This window comes from Podarcis raffonei, chromosome 3 (assembly GCF_027172205.1).
Source record: "Podarcis raffonei isolate rPodRaf1 chromosome 3, rPodRaf1.pri, whole genome shotgun sequence".
Lineage (NCBI taxonomy): Eukaryota > Metazoa > Chordata > Lepidosauria > Squamata > Lacertidae > Podarcis > Podarcis raffonei.
Window position 1 is genome coordinate 84,860,577 of NC_070604.1, and position 14,686 is coordinate 84,875,262.

The window sequence follows — 14,686 nt, forward strand, 5'->3', positions numbered from 1 at the left end:
CTGGCTGAGAGAAGCACACATATTCATCTTTAAACAAGCAGCATTCTCTGCTTGTTTATCTGCTTTAGCCTATTTGTAAAAGAGAAGTGTAGTAATCTTCCGTAATCTTCCATAAATTCTAGACTAGCAGGTATTTCACAGAAAAATAACAAAAGGGATTGCCTTATATGTGTATGGTTTACCCCCTGGTATAATAGATTTCAAGGTGGGGGGAATACAGCAAAAGAATTGTCAGAAAGCCATTTTTACTACATTCAAATGGTGTCACTGGAAAATCTAGAACCCCTTCACATATAGCCCAGCATTGTGAGAGTTCTTGCCCTGTGGAGCAGTCTCTCTCCTGCAATGTCGTGCCCTGAATACAAATGATACAATGATGTGGATTGTTCCTGTGCAATTGGCAGCCTCTTTTGCAGACTGGTGCTGCACTCAGCTGTATGGGATCACACAACAGGGAAGCATCTCTCATGTCACTGTGATTATGTGTGATGGGGAGCCCTGCCAACAGATAACAGCAATAAAGGTTATGGCATGAAGCATGCTGGTATAAAGGGAAGGGAATCATCCATCTCTTGTCAAATCAGAAAAACAACTCTTAGGATTGTGGTCTTCTTTGTATATACAATTTTTAAAAGGATAAACCTTCTAAAGAAGTGAATAAGGCTGGGGGGTGGGGATCGAATGGCAAAGCAAAAATCCTTGTGTGTTTTAACTTATTTAATTTTGAACCAGAATTAAAGCATTCCGGACCCTTCAGGAAGCTCTCAAGTGTAATTATGAGCACTGGCAGATTTGGGAAAATTACATTCTCACCAGTACAGACGTTGGAGAGTTTTCAGAAGCTATTAAAGCTTATCACAGGCTTATGGACTTACAAGAAAAGTATAAAGATGTCCAGGTGGGTTGTGTCTCTTTTTATTCAAGTGTCCAGTTTTAATGATTTCAAACATGGTTCATGAAAACAGGTCATACTCAGGACAGCGATTAAAGAGCCTCCCATCTTATAGCGAAGTTGTAGGGCACCTCTGTTTCTTCTATAAAAATGTCAAGCCAAATCAAGACTTAAACGGAAGTTGCACATTCAGTCCATCCCCGACCATGATGGCATTCAGTGAGAATTCCTTCTACTATGAGCCCAGCAGCTGTTGCAATTCTTTGCAGTAGAACAGGGGTAGAAGAAGAGGAGTTTGGATTTGATATCCCGCTTTATCACTACCCTAAGGAGTCTCAAAGCGGCTAACATTCTCCTTTCCCTTCCTCCCCCACAACAAACACTCTGTGAGGTGAGTGGGGCTGAGAGACTTCAAAGAAGTGTGACTAGCCCAAGGTCACCCAGCAGCTGCATGTGGAGGAGCGGAGATGCTAACCCGGTTCACCAGATTATGAGACTACCGCTCTTAACCACTATACCACACTGACTCCCAGTAGCCAACTTTGTGCCCTCCAGATGCTAGAGTACAGCTCATATTAGCTCCAACCAGCATAGCCAGTTGTTGGTGATTATGGGAGTTTTAGTTCATGGAAACACGAGAGCTTAAGGAGAAAATTCTGTCCTTGTGGAGGAAACCATGGCAATTTAGCCTTTACAGTGTCCTTCTCTGTACACTGAACCTAGTAGGAAATCGGGGGTAGACTGTTTGTGGGACAGGGGACAATATTATGTTGGAACATGATAATGCCAGTGGACATTCCCTGCCTTAGAAAAATGTTTTCGTCCTACTGCTCAGCCTGAATGCCTGGGCAGTGTCAGTGGATGTTTTAGCCTTTAGCATGCATTTAGGAATGTTACCTAAATGAATACAAACTAGGATTTTCCTTTTTAAAAAAATCATTCAGGAGCAGTGAAACTTCAAAATCAGTGGGAGTGATATAAATCTGCTGTTGGATTTTCAGAAGTTCAGGCTTGTGGGCACAGTCTAATGGCCTTTTCCCACAAAATAAATTAGATGTGGATTGTTTCCTTCCTCAACAGATTCCTTGCTGCTGTATTCACTAGTTGCTCTTTCAGATGGTAGCTGCATGTAGCTATCTCAGTTGTCCGAAAATAAGGGGTTTTCCCTGGAAATATTAGGTGCCAGTACTCACCACGAAGTTGTTACAATAAGTGTCACACTGTTTACATAGTAACGGTACCTTTATCGTTGTTATTCTCGAGTACCCCTTGATAAAAACACATTTTTTAAAGCATCTCCTTGTGGCTGGCTCTTATTTGTGTAAAAAGTGCTACAGCAAAATGTATACAACAAAGCAAAATCACAGTAGGGGCAGGCAGGCATGGATGCCCACAGGATTTCCTGGGCCTGGTACATTGCATATGGATAGCCCCCCCCCCCTCAAGCAATCTACTGGCAATAACTGCTGAGGATGTAAATATGTTAGTTTAGCCTAGCCTACCACACCAGGCTGCCACTGTTATGATTATTTATTGGCTTTCTTACCCATGCTTCCCTGTAGGGTCCCAGGGTGGGTTGCAAAAATTTAAAAATTATCAAAAACAGTTTTAAAACAAATAACAATTACAGGAATAGAGTGGATTCTATTGCAATGATAAAAGGGGGCGGGGATAATGTGTGCAACCTTGAGCTCCTGGGTGGAGAAGCAAGAAACAAATATTTAATATCATTCGCAGCAACCCATAGTCCTGATACTTACAGCAGTGTTGTTGCCTGCCGAGTGCTGAAGCCTTTGTGTTTTGTGCTCTTTCTGTAGAAATGTCTAATTGAATTTTTCTTTTTCAAAAAAGGAGGAGGAAAAGAAAGCTAAGAATCGGGGGGGGGGCTGCTGGCTCATGGTTCAGTACCTGTTGGCAGCCCTGGGTGCAGGTTTTACTACTGCAGATAGCTACTGCCCTGCATCTGTGGCGTGGGATTTTATCTGGTGCAATTTGCTACTTCTGTCAACTTCAGGATTTACACCATATATGCCAAACATTTTTTGGCAAGAGCTAAGTCACAGTTCACAACAATCACCTTTGACCATGAGAGTAAAGAGGATCAGACACTACTTTAGCAATGCTAATTGTCCTCTTGTCTCACCGTTGAAGCTTAGCTGTTGCTGTTGCTCTAATGCTGGCTTGCTAAGAATGACAGAAGCATCAAATGTGTTGCGGCTTTTTTAAGCAGTCTGCTTCACTCTACAGTGCACAGCTCAATTTTATTTGTTTCTTGAGCAGGATATACATATGTGTTCAAAACAGGACAGACACCAGCAGAGAAAACGCCACTATGTCATCTTTTGTCAGCACATAAACTCAGAGATAAGCAGTAAGGTTATTCAGAGAGAAAAAACTAAGAGAGAACTCCATAGACAGGACTACCCCAAGGAGGCAGTCGCCAGAACTAAGGATCTGAGCCTTCCCAGCAGTCGTGAACTCCTTCAAGGAGGGGCTCTCTGTGCCTTTTGTCCTGCTACATGTAGCACCCCCTAGGCAGTCAAAATCTTGGGGCACCTCTCGTGCACATGCTGTAGTGGGATTACATTGAACTAAGAAAGCTAGACTGCAATTTTCTTTCAAGATCCAATCAATGTTACTTTGATCCATTTTCGCAGGGCCCCTAAAAGTCGTGGGGCCCACAGACTGCTGCCTATTCGGTAATCCAGCACTGTTTCCCCAGCTGCAGACTCCCACCATTCCTCCTCATCTAGCCAGATCTTTGCTTATGTGGTTCCTGTCCAGAATCCTTTCTACTGGAAAGGCAAAAGCAAATCTTTTTCTGTCCCTTCAATTTCAGAAATAGATTTCAGAGCTTGAGGAGGAAGCAGAATTAATAGGTTCAAGGAGACACCTGTACCTGCTAATGGCCATTTCCTTGTTTCTAAGCCGTAACATCGGGAGCCATTTACAGCGTGGTACTCTGTAGACTGATGGCTTATCATGTGAGAACTGATCTCTAAAACCATTTCCCCCTCGTGAAGCCTGTCAGCTTTGCTGAGCATCAAGGTAGCCTGGGAAACATGTTTTGACAGGCTGAAATTTTATATCAAAGGGGCTTTGTAACTGTACAGTGATAACTAGTAACAGCTCAGATGTTTGGAAATACGGGGTTTAGGTTTCGACAAAGTCATCGTGGGCACAAAAACATCTAGGAAGGTTATGGGGGAAGAACAGCAAACCGGCTTCACTGGTGTGTTGTTTGATCCTCTGTAATGATCCTATGACATCAAAGAGACATGCATAAAAATTGAATGTACTTGCATGAATGCATAACTTTATTTGATGCACTCGATGATTAAGTTATGTGGAAAAATGTAATATAACTTACAACATTGATTTTGTAACCTACTGATAATAAATTTGACAACTAAGAACAAGTTTCTTAGCTGCTGGATATAGCACCAGTAAATGGCAAAGGCATTTAGGAGTGTTTAAATTCTATTAGTTTTTCAGGAACTCATTATATTCCAAGAAAATAAGTTGCTAGCATTCTTAAACAAGTGTGGTGTCTCTGCATCTATGGTACATAGCAAAGCTACATTACATTTTAATAGATTAATTCCATAAAATAATCCTATACATTGGCATGGGAATAAACCCTATTAAGAACAATGGGACTTAACAACTTCTGGTTAGATTATAGTTTTAAATGGTGCCCAATTATGTAATATAGAACCCTTATTCAAATTTTGGAGAAGAAGCTTTCATAGAATTGCTATTACCACTGGGGAACATTGTTTTTCTTTTCCCTTGCTATATTTATCTCTTTTTCTCTTGTTTGTGGAATGTTCTCCCCTGGGAGGTTTGGCTGCTGCCTTCATTATACACCTTTAGGCACCAGGAGAAAAGGGAAGCAGGATTATTGGTTCTGTGAGTTTGGGATTTTTTATGCATCTTGTTTTTTTACCTTGTGTTTTTTATGTTGTGAACCACCCTGAGATCTATGGATGAAGGGTGGCATACAAATTTAATAAATAAATAACATAAAAATAATTAAGACTACTACAAATTATGTTAATGTATAAGATTTGTATACTGTTTGATTGTAAAAAAACCAAACCAAAATCAAAGCGGCTGTTGAACTCACACGTTGCACACGTTCATTCTCTAATTCGCCTTGTAGTGTTAGTCCAATTATAACCAAAATTATCTTCTCTCGAAGGTGCTAAAGATACTAGTAAAAGTAGTTATGGATGGAGTGACCGATCGTAATGGAGAAACTGCAACAGGGTTAAAGGGGAAACTGCAGGGACTCTTTGGCAGAGTGACTTCTAGAGTGACAAGCGATGGAGAAATCTGGAGACTATATGCAAGACTCTATGGGAATGGGCAGAGTGATAACCATGAAGATACAGAGAAGGTAAGTGCTAATGGTAAGAGTGTGGTTTTAAATTAGTAATGATATAGGAAATTTACTCTCTACCCAAATTTTGGTATTAGGATCATGATGCTTGGTTTGTGACTGTTTGGTTTCCCCAGCCCACAAAATAAAATAAAAATATTGTAAAGGAATCAGTTTAAGCTAATTTCACTTATCGTCGGTACTTCTGTCTTTGACAAGCTGATCAGCAAATCAAGCTTAACTTGATAAAGAAGAAAAAGAACAAAGCAGGCCATTAAAGGGAGGAAGTATAATGTAGAATGTTCAGGTTGCAGCACTGGAATAAGAAAGATTAACACCCAAGACAGGTGAAATGTTGTTTTTCATCATTCTTATTGTGAGAATGCACTTAAGAAATAGGTCAAGTTTAAGGATACAATCCACAGAAGGTTACGTCTGTTCAATTCAGTCTTAAGCATATGTATCTGTCTCAGAATTGTGTTCTGTATATTTAATGTGCATAATCCAGAGCGGGGCACTAAAAGGTTATTTTAAGCAATATGACTTTTCTAAATGGATTTGCACCTTTCAGTTTTTCTACGGAATTCAGGTGGCTAAAGCATTATCTGAAGGCAGCAGCACGCAGGGGAAAAGAATGTTCTCAGTCATCAAACTATTACAACCTAGTGCCATGTAACTGTGTACTGCAGCCCTGGGATCACCTATTAAGCTGTTCTGCAAGGTCAGCCTGCTCCTTCAACACCACCTGCTGACAGATAAATATTGCTCTTCAGGTGGGAGTAAGTGTGGCATCTCCCTTGCAAACATATGGAGAAGCTGGATTCAAACATATAGATGAACTGTGAAGTGGGAGAGCGAGGAGAGAGCTAACAGGCATATAGGGGAAAGTAACAAAGATAAGGAGAGGAGAGGTTTGTGAATCTGCCAGAGAGGAGGGAGGGAAGGAGAAGCTTGGCGGAATGTAGAAGAGGAAAAGGAGAAGCAGCAAGTGAGATTAGAAAAACTAGCTGGAAAGGAAAAAGGGTGAAGGAGATTGACATAAGATTAGTCAGGAAGAATAAAAAAGACAAGATAAAGGGATTTGTGCATTTCTTACAGTGCTGCTGCTATTGGATTGCATATCAACTATGTCTTTGAACTATGTCTAACCTTCCCTTGTTTTGGCTTTTTTATTTTAGTTTTAAAAGATAGATTTTATCCCCTCTCAGAAAAAAGTTTTCATACAACAAGTCTTGTTTCCTTCACCCACTTTCTACCAGGAGATGCAAGCTCAGTTTTCTCAGCTTTGCATCCCCTGTGAGTAGATGCTGCTGGAAATTCTCATTACCCTGGTTCTTGTGCGCATTGCCTGCTCAGCGAGAGAGACAGAATTCCCCTTTGTAATGCCAGGGGTGTTACACCTTGATGTAATAGCAGAAGGTAGTAAATAGCGTTTCTGAAACGAGTCATCTAGAAATTAAGTATATTCCTGGGGGACCTTCTGTCCTGCCTACTTTAGTACCGTTTTCAGATTATAAAATTGGCATTGGACCCAGGAAATGGAGTGAGAGCATTTGTGGTCTGAAGCTAAGCAGGTTTTTGGGAGGGGGCCTGGGAAGGGGAGGCTTAACCCTTCCCAGCTTCACCTCCCCCCCCAAAAAAAAACCCAACCTCTTTCTGCAATTAGCCTTTGGGGAAAATCTATTGGCTTTTTCCAAGCTTTGTTGTTGCAGAGGGGAGGGAAGAGTGATCTTCCTTGAGATTGCAGCTAGGAAGGGAGGGTTAACTCTGTCCTCTCTATCTCTATTTTCCAGAAGATCACACACACACACACCACAAAAAGCATCAATCAATCAATCAATCAGTCAATCCCAGGTGCTTGCAAATGTGCCCACAGGCCTAAAAAGGTTGTTGAAATCTTCTAGGTATTTAGAGAATCTAAAGAAAGCTTTGAAATCTGCCACATAGTCACAAAGCTTCTAAACCACATGTAGACTCTGGGGGGGAACTAACAATGAAGTGGGTATTAGAAATAACAGAAAACAGCACGTGGGCACAATAAAAAAGATAGGAACTCCATAGAATTCTAATCATAAGACAATAAAATACAAAATAAATTAAAAAACAGTAAAAATAAATTAAAAATTGCATATCATCAAGCACAGTGCATTCCAGTCTACAACAGACAGAAAAATCACTCCGGTCCACAAAGATCCTTAACCATTTACAGATGGCCAATGTGAAAAATGGTTTAGGAACCACTGCTCCAGAATGTCTTAATAACCGAGAACCATGTTTGTAGGCCCATAGTAATAGAGCCAGTTTTTGGGGTAAGAGAATATAGAGAAGTCATCAGGACTTACATCTTTTGTCCCCTGTGCCTACACATTATAATACAAAAGAAACATTTTCCAGTAGCAGTGCTTGCTGTTTTCATTTTGCTGTAGAAAACTGGAAGAACTACAAGCAAGCATTTCATCTTTGTGCTGTAGCCAAGGTTATGAGATGTGTGCTTCAGCTATTAAATCAAAGCAAACTCCCGGTGGCAATTTTTCAAGGAGCCACATAGTGTGAAAGAAGCATCAGACTCTGAATATAAAATGAATACTTCCAGCTTTCAAAACATGGTAGAATATTGTGACGGAAAGATCTTGCTAAATTATCCTGACCCATTTTCCTGTAAGAGCTTGCTCCCTTGAGAGTGTTACCAGAAATTTCTTCATTTAGGTTAGGTGTGTCTGTGTTAAATGTTAGCAACGTGCCCTATACAGCCTCTCTTTTTCTATGAAGCAGCATAGCATGCAACCTAAACTGTGTAACCATAATAAAGATTTCCTGGTATTTGCCTTAGTTTCCTTTGTTGGTTTTGTCCAGGAGCAGATCCATTTGGGTGCCAAAAAGCAAATAGCCACCAACACTCTGTTTCTCCCTCCTTTATCTTTTTTTTCATATTGCCCAAATCTAATGCTGGTTGGCAGGGACATTATTAGCATTATATATTTTTTAAACAGTTAATGCGTTTTTAAGTAACACAATTCTGTACCTTCTGATTACTTATTCTGCCCTTAACTCGTTGTATTCCATACTGCTATTTAACATACCCCCAGTTCAGTAATCTTCACAGCACTCAAGCATGCCAACTAATTATCTCTCCACCACCACATGGAATCCTCCATGGTGCTTTGCAAAGGCAGGAATCTACCTGGGATAGTTGGTAGAGCAGGAGACTCTTAATAATAATAATAATAATAAATTTTTATTTATATCCCGCCCTCCCCAGCCGAAGCCGGGCTCAGGGCGGCTAACAACAATAAAACAATACAAAAGTACAACACAAACAACACTCTAAAATCATTCATTATAAAATTAATTAAATTCAAGCCACTGGCCAGCATTGGGCCAGAGCTCCGCGAAGATTGCCGAGGGAGGGAGTCAGGCTGTGCCCTGGCCAAAGGCCTGGCGGAACAGCTCTGTCTTGCAGGCCCTGCGGAAAGATGTCAAGTCCCGCAGGGCCCTAGTCTCTTGTGACAGAGTGTTCCACCAGGTCGGAGCCACAGTCGAAAAAGCCCTGGCTCTAGTTGAGGCCAGCCTAACTTCTCTGTGGCCTGGGACCTTCAAGATGTTTTTATTTGAAGACCGTAAGTTTCTCTGTGGGGCATACCAGGAGAGGCGGTCCCGTAGGTACGAGGGTCCTAGGCCGTATAGGGCTTTAAAGGTTAAAACCAGCACCTTAAACCTGATCCTGTACTCCACCGGGAGCCAGTGCAGCTGATATAGCACCGGATGAATGTGATCTCGCAGCGAAGACCCCGTAAGGAGTCTCGCCGCAGCATTCTGCACCCGTTGGAGTTTCTGGGTCAGTCTTAAGGGCAGCCCCACGTAGAGCGAGTTACAATAATCCAGTCTGGAGGTGACCGTCGCGTGGATCACAGTGGCTAGGTCAGAGCGAGAGAGGTAAGGAGCCAACTGCTTAGCTTGGCGGAGATGGAAAAATGCCGCCTTTGTTATAGCTGCAATCTGCGCCTCCATGGAAAGGGAGGTGTCGAAGATTACACCCAAACTCTTAACGGACGGTGCTGGCACTAACTGCGCCCCCGCAAGAGATGGGAGTTGCCCCCCCAATCCCATATCGCCCCGTCCCAGCCACAGGACCTCTGTCTTCGAAGGATTTAGCTTCAACCGGCTCCCACGTAACCATCCAGCCACAGCTTCCAGACATCTGGTCAGTGTGTCTGGGGCCGAGTCAGGATGGCCATCCATCAACAGATAGAGTTGGGTGTCATCGGCATACTGATGGCAACCCAGCCCAAAACTCCGGACAAGCTGGGCGAGGGGGCGCATAAAGATGTTGAAAAGCATTGGGGAGAGTATCGCACCCTGAGGTACTCCACACACCAAGGAGTGGCGCGATGACAATTCCCCCCCAAGCGCCACCCTCTGTCCCCGACCAGAGAGAAACGAGCGCAGCCATTGAAGGACTGCGCCCTGGATCCCCACGTCGGCAAGGCGGTGGTCCAGAAGTTCGTGATCGACCATGTCGAAAGCTGCTGACAGATCTAGAAGAATCAGCAGCCCCGACCCGCCTCGATCCAGCTGTCTACGAAGATCATCTGTTAGGGCAACCAGAGCTGTCTCGGTCCCATGACCAGCGCAGAAGCCAGACTGGAATGGATCCAGAGCCGATGTTTCATCCAGAAACCCACCAAGCTGTTCAGCAACCGCTCTTAATATTAGGGTGGTGGGTTCAAGCCAAACATTGGGCAAAAAGATTCATGCATTGCAGGGGATTTGACTAGATGACCCTCATGGTCCCTTCCAACTCTACAATTCTATGATCCCATACTGTCCATTCCAATTAACATTTCCCAAGAGTCAAAACCACTTTGCTTCGCTTTGTATTCTGCAGCCCAGGAAACACCTGTAACCATTCTATCCCTTTAAAGTTCTAGTTTAGCTCTATGACCCAGTAATTTGCTTGACATTTGAATGCCACAGTATGCTTCTTTGTTTTAATATTTGATCAAAGGTGAAATAATGTAAAATGCTGGTATGAATCATTCTCAGTTGTGTTATTTTGTGTAATTTATGTGCAATTATAGCTCCATTCAAATAGTGATTCCCCACCCGCCCCCCAAAGTGCCAGCCTCAAATATTGATGGCACTGAGATCAGCAGGTAATAAACTTAAGTCAACAGAGGAAGACTATTAAGAAAAGCTAGAGAGAGACTGAAGTAGAGAGAGACTGAAGAGGCAAGGTTCTGGCAAAAGAAAAAGAAAACTGCCATTGTTTGTGATTTTCTGTCCCTAGCATCTCAGAGGTGGAAAACTACACTTTCAAATGTAAGTTCTGATTACAAAACTAGTTTTAGGAGATGTGGCTGTATATGGTCATCTCCCCCACCCACATTTCCACCTCCCCTTTGTCAGAGAGAAGTGATGAGGACAAGAGTGGTATCACACTCTATTTCATATCAAAAATTGAACTGGTGTTGCACTCTATGAAGGGTTTTCACCATAGAAAGCATTGTCTCTCCAATGTTTCGTATGTTTCAAGGCCCACATGAATCTCTTGGTGCATCAACAGAGATGTGAGCTTAACTCAGTTTTCCTGCCAAAAAGTACCCAAAGCAAATGATATAAAACCGTAGCGGCATTAACATATTCAAAATGTCTGATATAGCAACTTGCTAAAATTGAAAAGGAGAGTTGGCTCTTCACACAAAAAGTGATTCCATAAATGCAGCACTCTATCACAAAGAGAGCAAGTAATTTCACATCATGCACAAAAAAACATGAGACAGATATTTGTTGTGTATCCTAATTATAAAACTATATCAATAATTAACTGTATCAAGAAATCCATGTGAATGGGGGGGAGGCGAGTGTGAAGGTGGAAGTTGTCTTGCAATTTTGTGTTCCATAGATTTATAAATGAACTCCCAGCATTAAATAAATATATTTGGTGCCCTTTCTTCCTTATTTCGTTTATGATATTCACATTGAGTTAGAAATGCTATATCACAAGTCTGTTTTTCTATCGCATTAGTCGTATCTTGGATCCCGAACACCTTGGTACTCAGACATTTTGGCTCCCGAACGCTGCAAACCCAGAAGTGAGTGTTCTGGTTTGCGAACATTCTTTGGAACCCAATGTCCAACAGGGCTTCCGACTGGCTACAGGAGCTTTCTGCAGCCAATCAGAAGCCACGCTTTGGTTTCCAAACGTTTTGGAAGTCAAACAGACTTCTGGAACAGATTCTGTTTGACTTCCAAGGTACGACTGTACAATACATCAACAAACTTCAAAGATTTCCTGTTGCTAGCAATGACTTGCCTGGCTCCTTCACACTTAGCCAAGAGAAAGGCATTCTCTGTTATCGCAAAATAGGGTTCCTTAAAAGATGGCAAGCACAACAGAATCCCCTTTGCAGATCTTAATTAGTGGGACGGGGAATTCATGTGGATTAGGTGTGCTTGACTTGGCTTGTTTTGAAGAAAGAAAATAAAAAATAGCATATGGAAGCAAGTCTTGGTACATAGCAATTGTGTGGTCTCTCTAACTAGCCCCAGGTGAGAATCAAACAGCCACCTTTTGGGTCACCTCACAAAGCAAAGATCTCTCATTGGTGTTTGTTGGAGAATTAAGCCAATTCTTTCAACTCTTCCATTAAGACCAATGGGACTTAAGTGCTCAGGGTTTTTTGCTTTAAAAAAGGGTAAGTAAACATTTGGATTTAGTGGGGGGGGGGACTTTCCTAACACTTGTTTTTGCTTTGGCTCATTTGCTTCTGCTTCGGTTTGGGCAATTGCTTTTTATTTTCTCCGTTTTGCAGAATCCATGTCTTCTTGCTTTTTTCCACATTGGGGAACCAATACAGAATAAAACTGGCATCTTAATCTTTGTATATATTTGAGCAATTTATTGCATTCCTTAGATGCATAATGGCTTAAAATATTAAAATACAAGTGTTTTCCTGCTTTCATGTGCATTTAGTCATTGTGACCTAGCAAAATATGGGTCACATCCATCAGTCTAGACAGATTTTTTTTTAAAGGTAAAAAATTATCTTTTAAACACGTGTTACTTATATGTCTGTCATACTTGAAAGGCAATAACAGCGAAAAACATCTGTGCTACAGCTGCAGAATACAGTTGCAGGGGAGGAAGACTGAAAAACTAATACTGAGAAACTAACATATTACCAATCAGACCTATTTTTTTAGAGTGACTTTGGCTTTACGTATTAACATAAAGCCAAACTAAGGTTGTTTTCTAATTTCACTCTTCTGTCTTTACAGGTGCTACAGTATCTCAGCAAAGCACACAAATGTGAAATGCAGTCAAAGGACTGGGACAAAGATATTTTCTCTTTTAAGAACGTAGTAAAAGGAGCTTTAGAGCTTGCACATGGTATGTCCCGTATGAATTTTTTGGCAGAAATCATTATTGGTGGGTTACTTTAAAAGGTTCATTTGGCTGTAACATGCCACGCTTGCTAACACTTAAAAACAAAAACCCAGAAAAACAGAGCTGCCTTAGTTCTAAAGTAGGGAAAAGGATGTTCAGGAGAGATTGCGTTAAATGACCAAGTCACTTTCTGTTTCCAGAGATCAATGTGAAGTCTCAGCAGGACCACCAGTCATACATGCAGAAAATTCCCTCAGAAATCCATCTGGATCCGCAAGGATCAGAGGCAGATCATTTTAATCAGTCCCTCACTGTACAGAGGCTCTTTCAAACACACAAGCGGGACTGGAAGGTGGTGTGAGTGTGCCTGCCAAGGGCACAGCAAAGCACAGCCCTGCTTGGCACTGGGGGTGGGGCAGTGCGGGCTCCGTTCACGCTCTGCCCCTGGAGTGGCATTCATGTGGCTGAAAAGCAGGGTATAAATCCCTTAAATCAGTATATCGCTGACATTCAGCACTTGTATCAGCCAATATTTTCATTCCAATTCATTTGTCCAAAATGGACAAGTTATAGGGCAACTTTAGATAAGCCCAAGACTAAGCACAACAAATAATTAGGGGGAGAACCCTCAAAGGGAGGGATCGTTCCCCTCACCACCAAAAAAAAGTCAGTGAGGGCCCAGTGTCCATGGAATACTGTGACTGTGAGGCTGGAGAAAAACACAGAGATAGTATAATGACACACATTCAGTCATGGGCAGTCTCCCTCCACCCCACACCATTTTGCCTCAAGACCTCACTTACTCATTTCTGAAGTTCAGAAGGGTGTCGCCAAAACAGAGCCCTCTGCGTGCAAGGGGGAGAAGATATCAGAAGGCTTGAGGGAACCCCAAATTCTGCAAAAGTACAGAAAAGCTTTAGGGAAAATCCTAAGAGGAAGAACTAACGGGTTGAAGAGGTGGAGTGGAATGAAGTAGCGGGAAAGAGGGTGGGATTTCAGCAGCACTCCACACAGCAATATTTTGTTACGGTATTTTATTCTCGTTTTACAGAAACAATGCTGTGTTGTTTCAGTGATTCATGTTGCAGTTCAGAATACCTGCCCCCTTACCATTTGTATGGATGCTCCTTTTAATGAGCTTCCTCATGAAGAGAACTGGCTGAAAGCTTTAGTAGTAATTTATGTCTGCCGTGTTATCACAGTAATCACCAGACTTTTGTTTTGCCTTTTTAAAATTCATCTTGCAGTGGCAATGAGGTGCAGCAAAACCAAGTCTAATCACCAAGAGGCACTGCAAATTCTCTCTTCGGCTCGACTCAACTTACGTAGCTTGGCAGCCAGAGCAAAGGTGAGACTGAGATGGGCATCAAAATAGTCTTTTAACAGAGAGGCAGGGCCAGCAAAGGGCTCCCTGTCTCATGGCTTATGTTCTCAAGTACTGCTACAGGCACTTTACTTTTAACTCTTCCATTCTAACCAGAAAAATACTGTAATGGAAAGGAGGAGAAATCTGTGAAATATCCGACAGTTGTCTCTGTGCAAGGAACAGGGCACAGTCTACTTTTGGAGAAAGTGTGTAGGTGTGTGTGTGTGTGTGTGAGAGAGAGAGAGAGAGAGAGAGAGAGAGAGAGAGAGAGAGAGAGAGTGAGAGATGGGGAAACTGGTATTGCTCCCTCAGGACATCTCTAAGCATGACTTTCCCTGATTTGAAAAGCTGGAATCGGTATACAGAAGGAAGGTAGCTCAACAGTGTTCTTCCGTCAAAGCCAGGAGGGCAGATGACACCCATTTGTCTGGCTGTACAGATTCTCACACAATTGTCCATAATCCCCAGAGAGCTGTGTAGCTTCAGCAAGGCTTGTTTTGGACTTCAGCTCAATGAATGCCAAATAAGAGAGAGAAAGCTGAGCCAGACCCCATCCTTCCTCCCCAGCTTCTTCACATTGGGTAGCCAGAAACAACTTTTTAAAAAAAAGCATGATGGACAGCTGTCACAAAGGATCCTTCGTGAAAGCTTCCATCT

General features: G+C 42.2%; 1 protein-coding gene across 1 annotated transcript in view; it reads left to right on the top strand.

The window, feature by feature from the left end:
* TTC27 (tetratricopeptide repeat domain 27) overlaps window positions 1–14,686 on the top strand; it is an 83,798-nt gene that overhangs the window by 65,104 nt on the left and 4,008 nt on the right. The window contains exons 16-19 of the mRNA XM_053382819.1: window positions 733–898; window positions 5,097–5,294; window positions 12,555–12,666; window positions 13,911–14,011. Of these exons, the coding sequence (XP_053238794.1) occupies window positions 733–898; window positions 5,097–5,294; window positions 12,555–12,666; window positions 13,911–14,011 (577 nt within the window). The remainder of the gene's footprint in view (window positions 1–732; window positions 899–5,096; window positions 5,295–12,554; window positions 12,667–13,910; window positions 14,012–14,686) is intronic.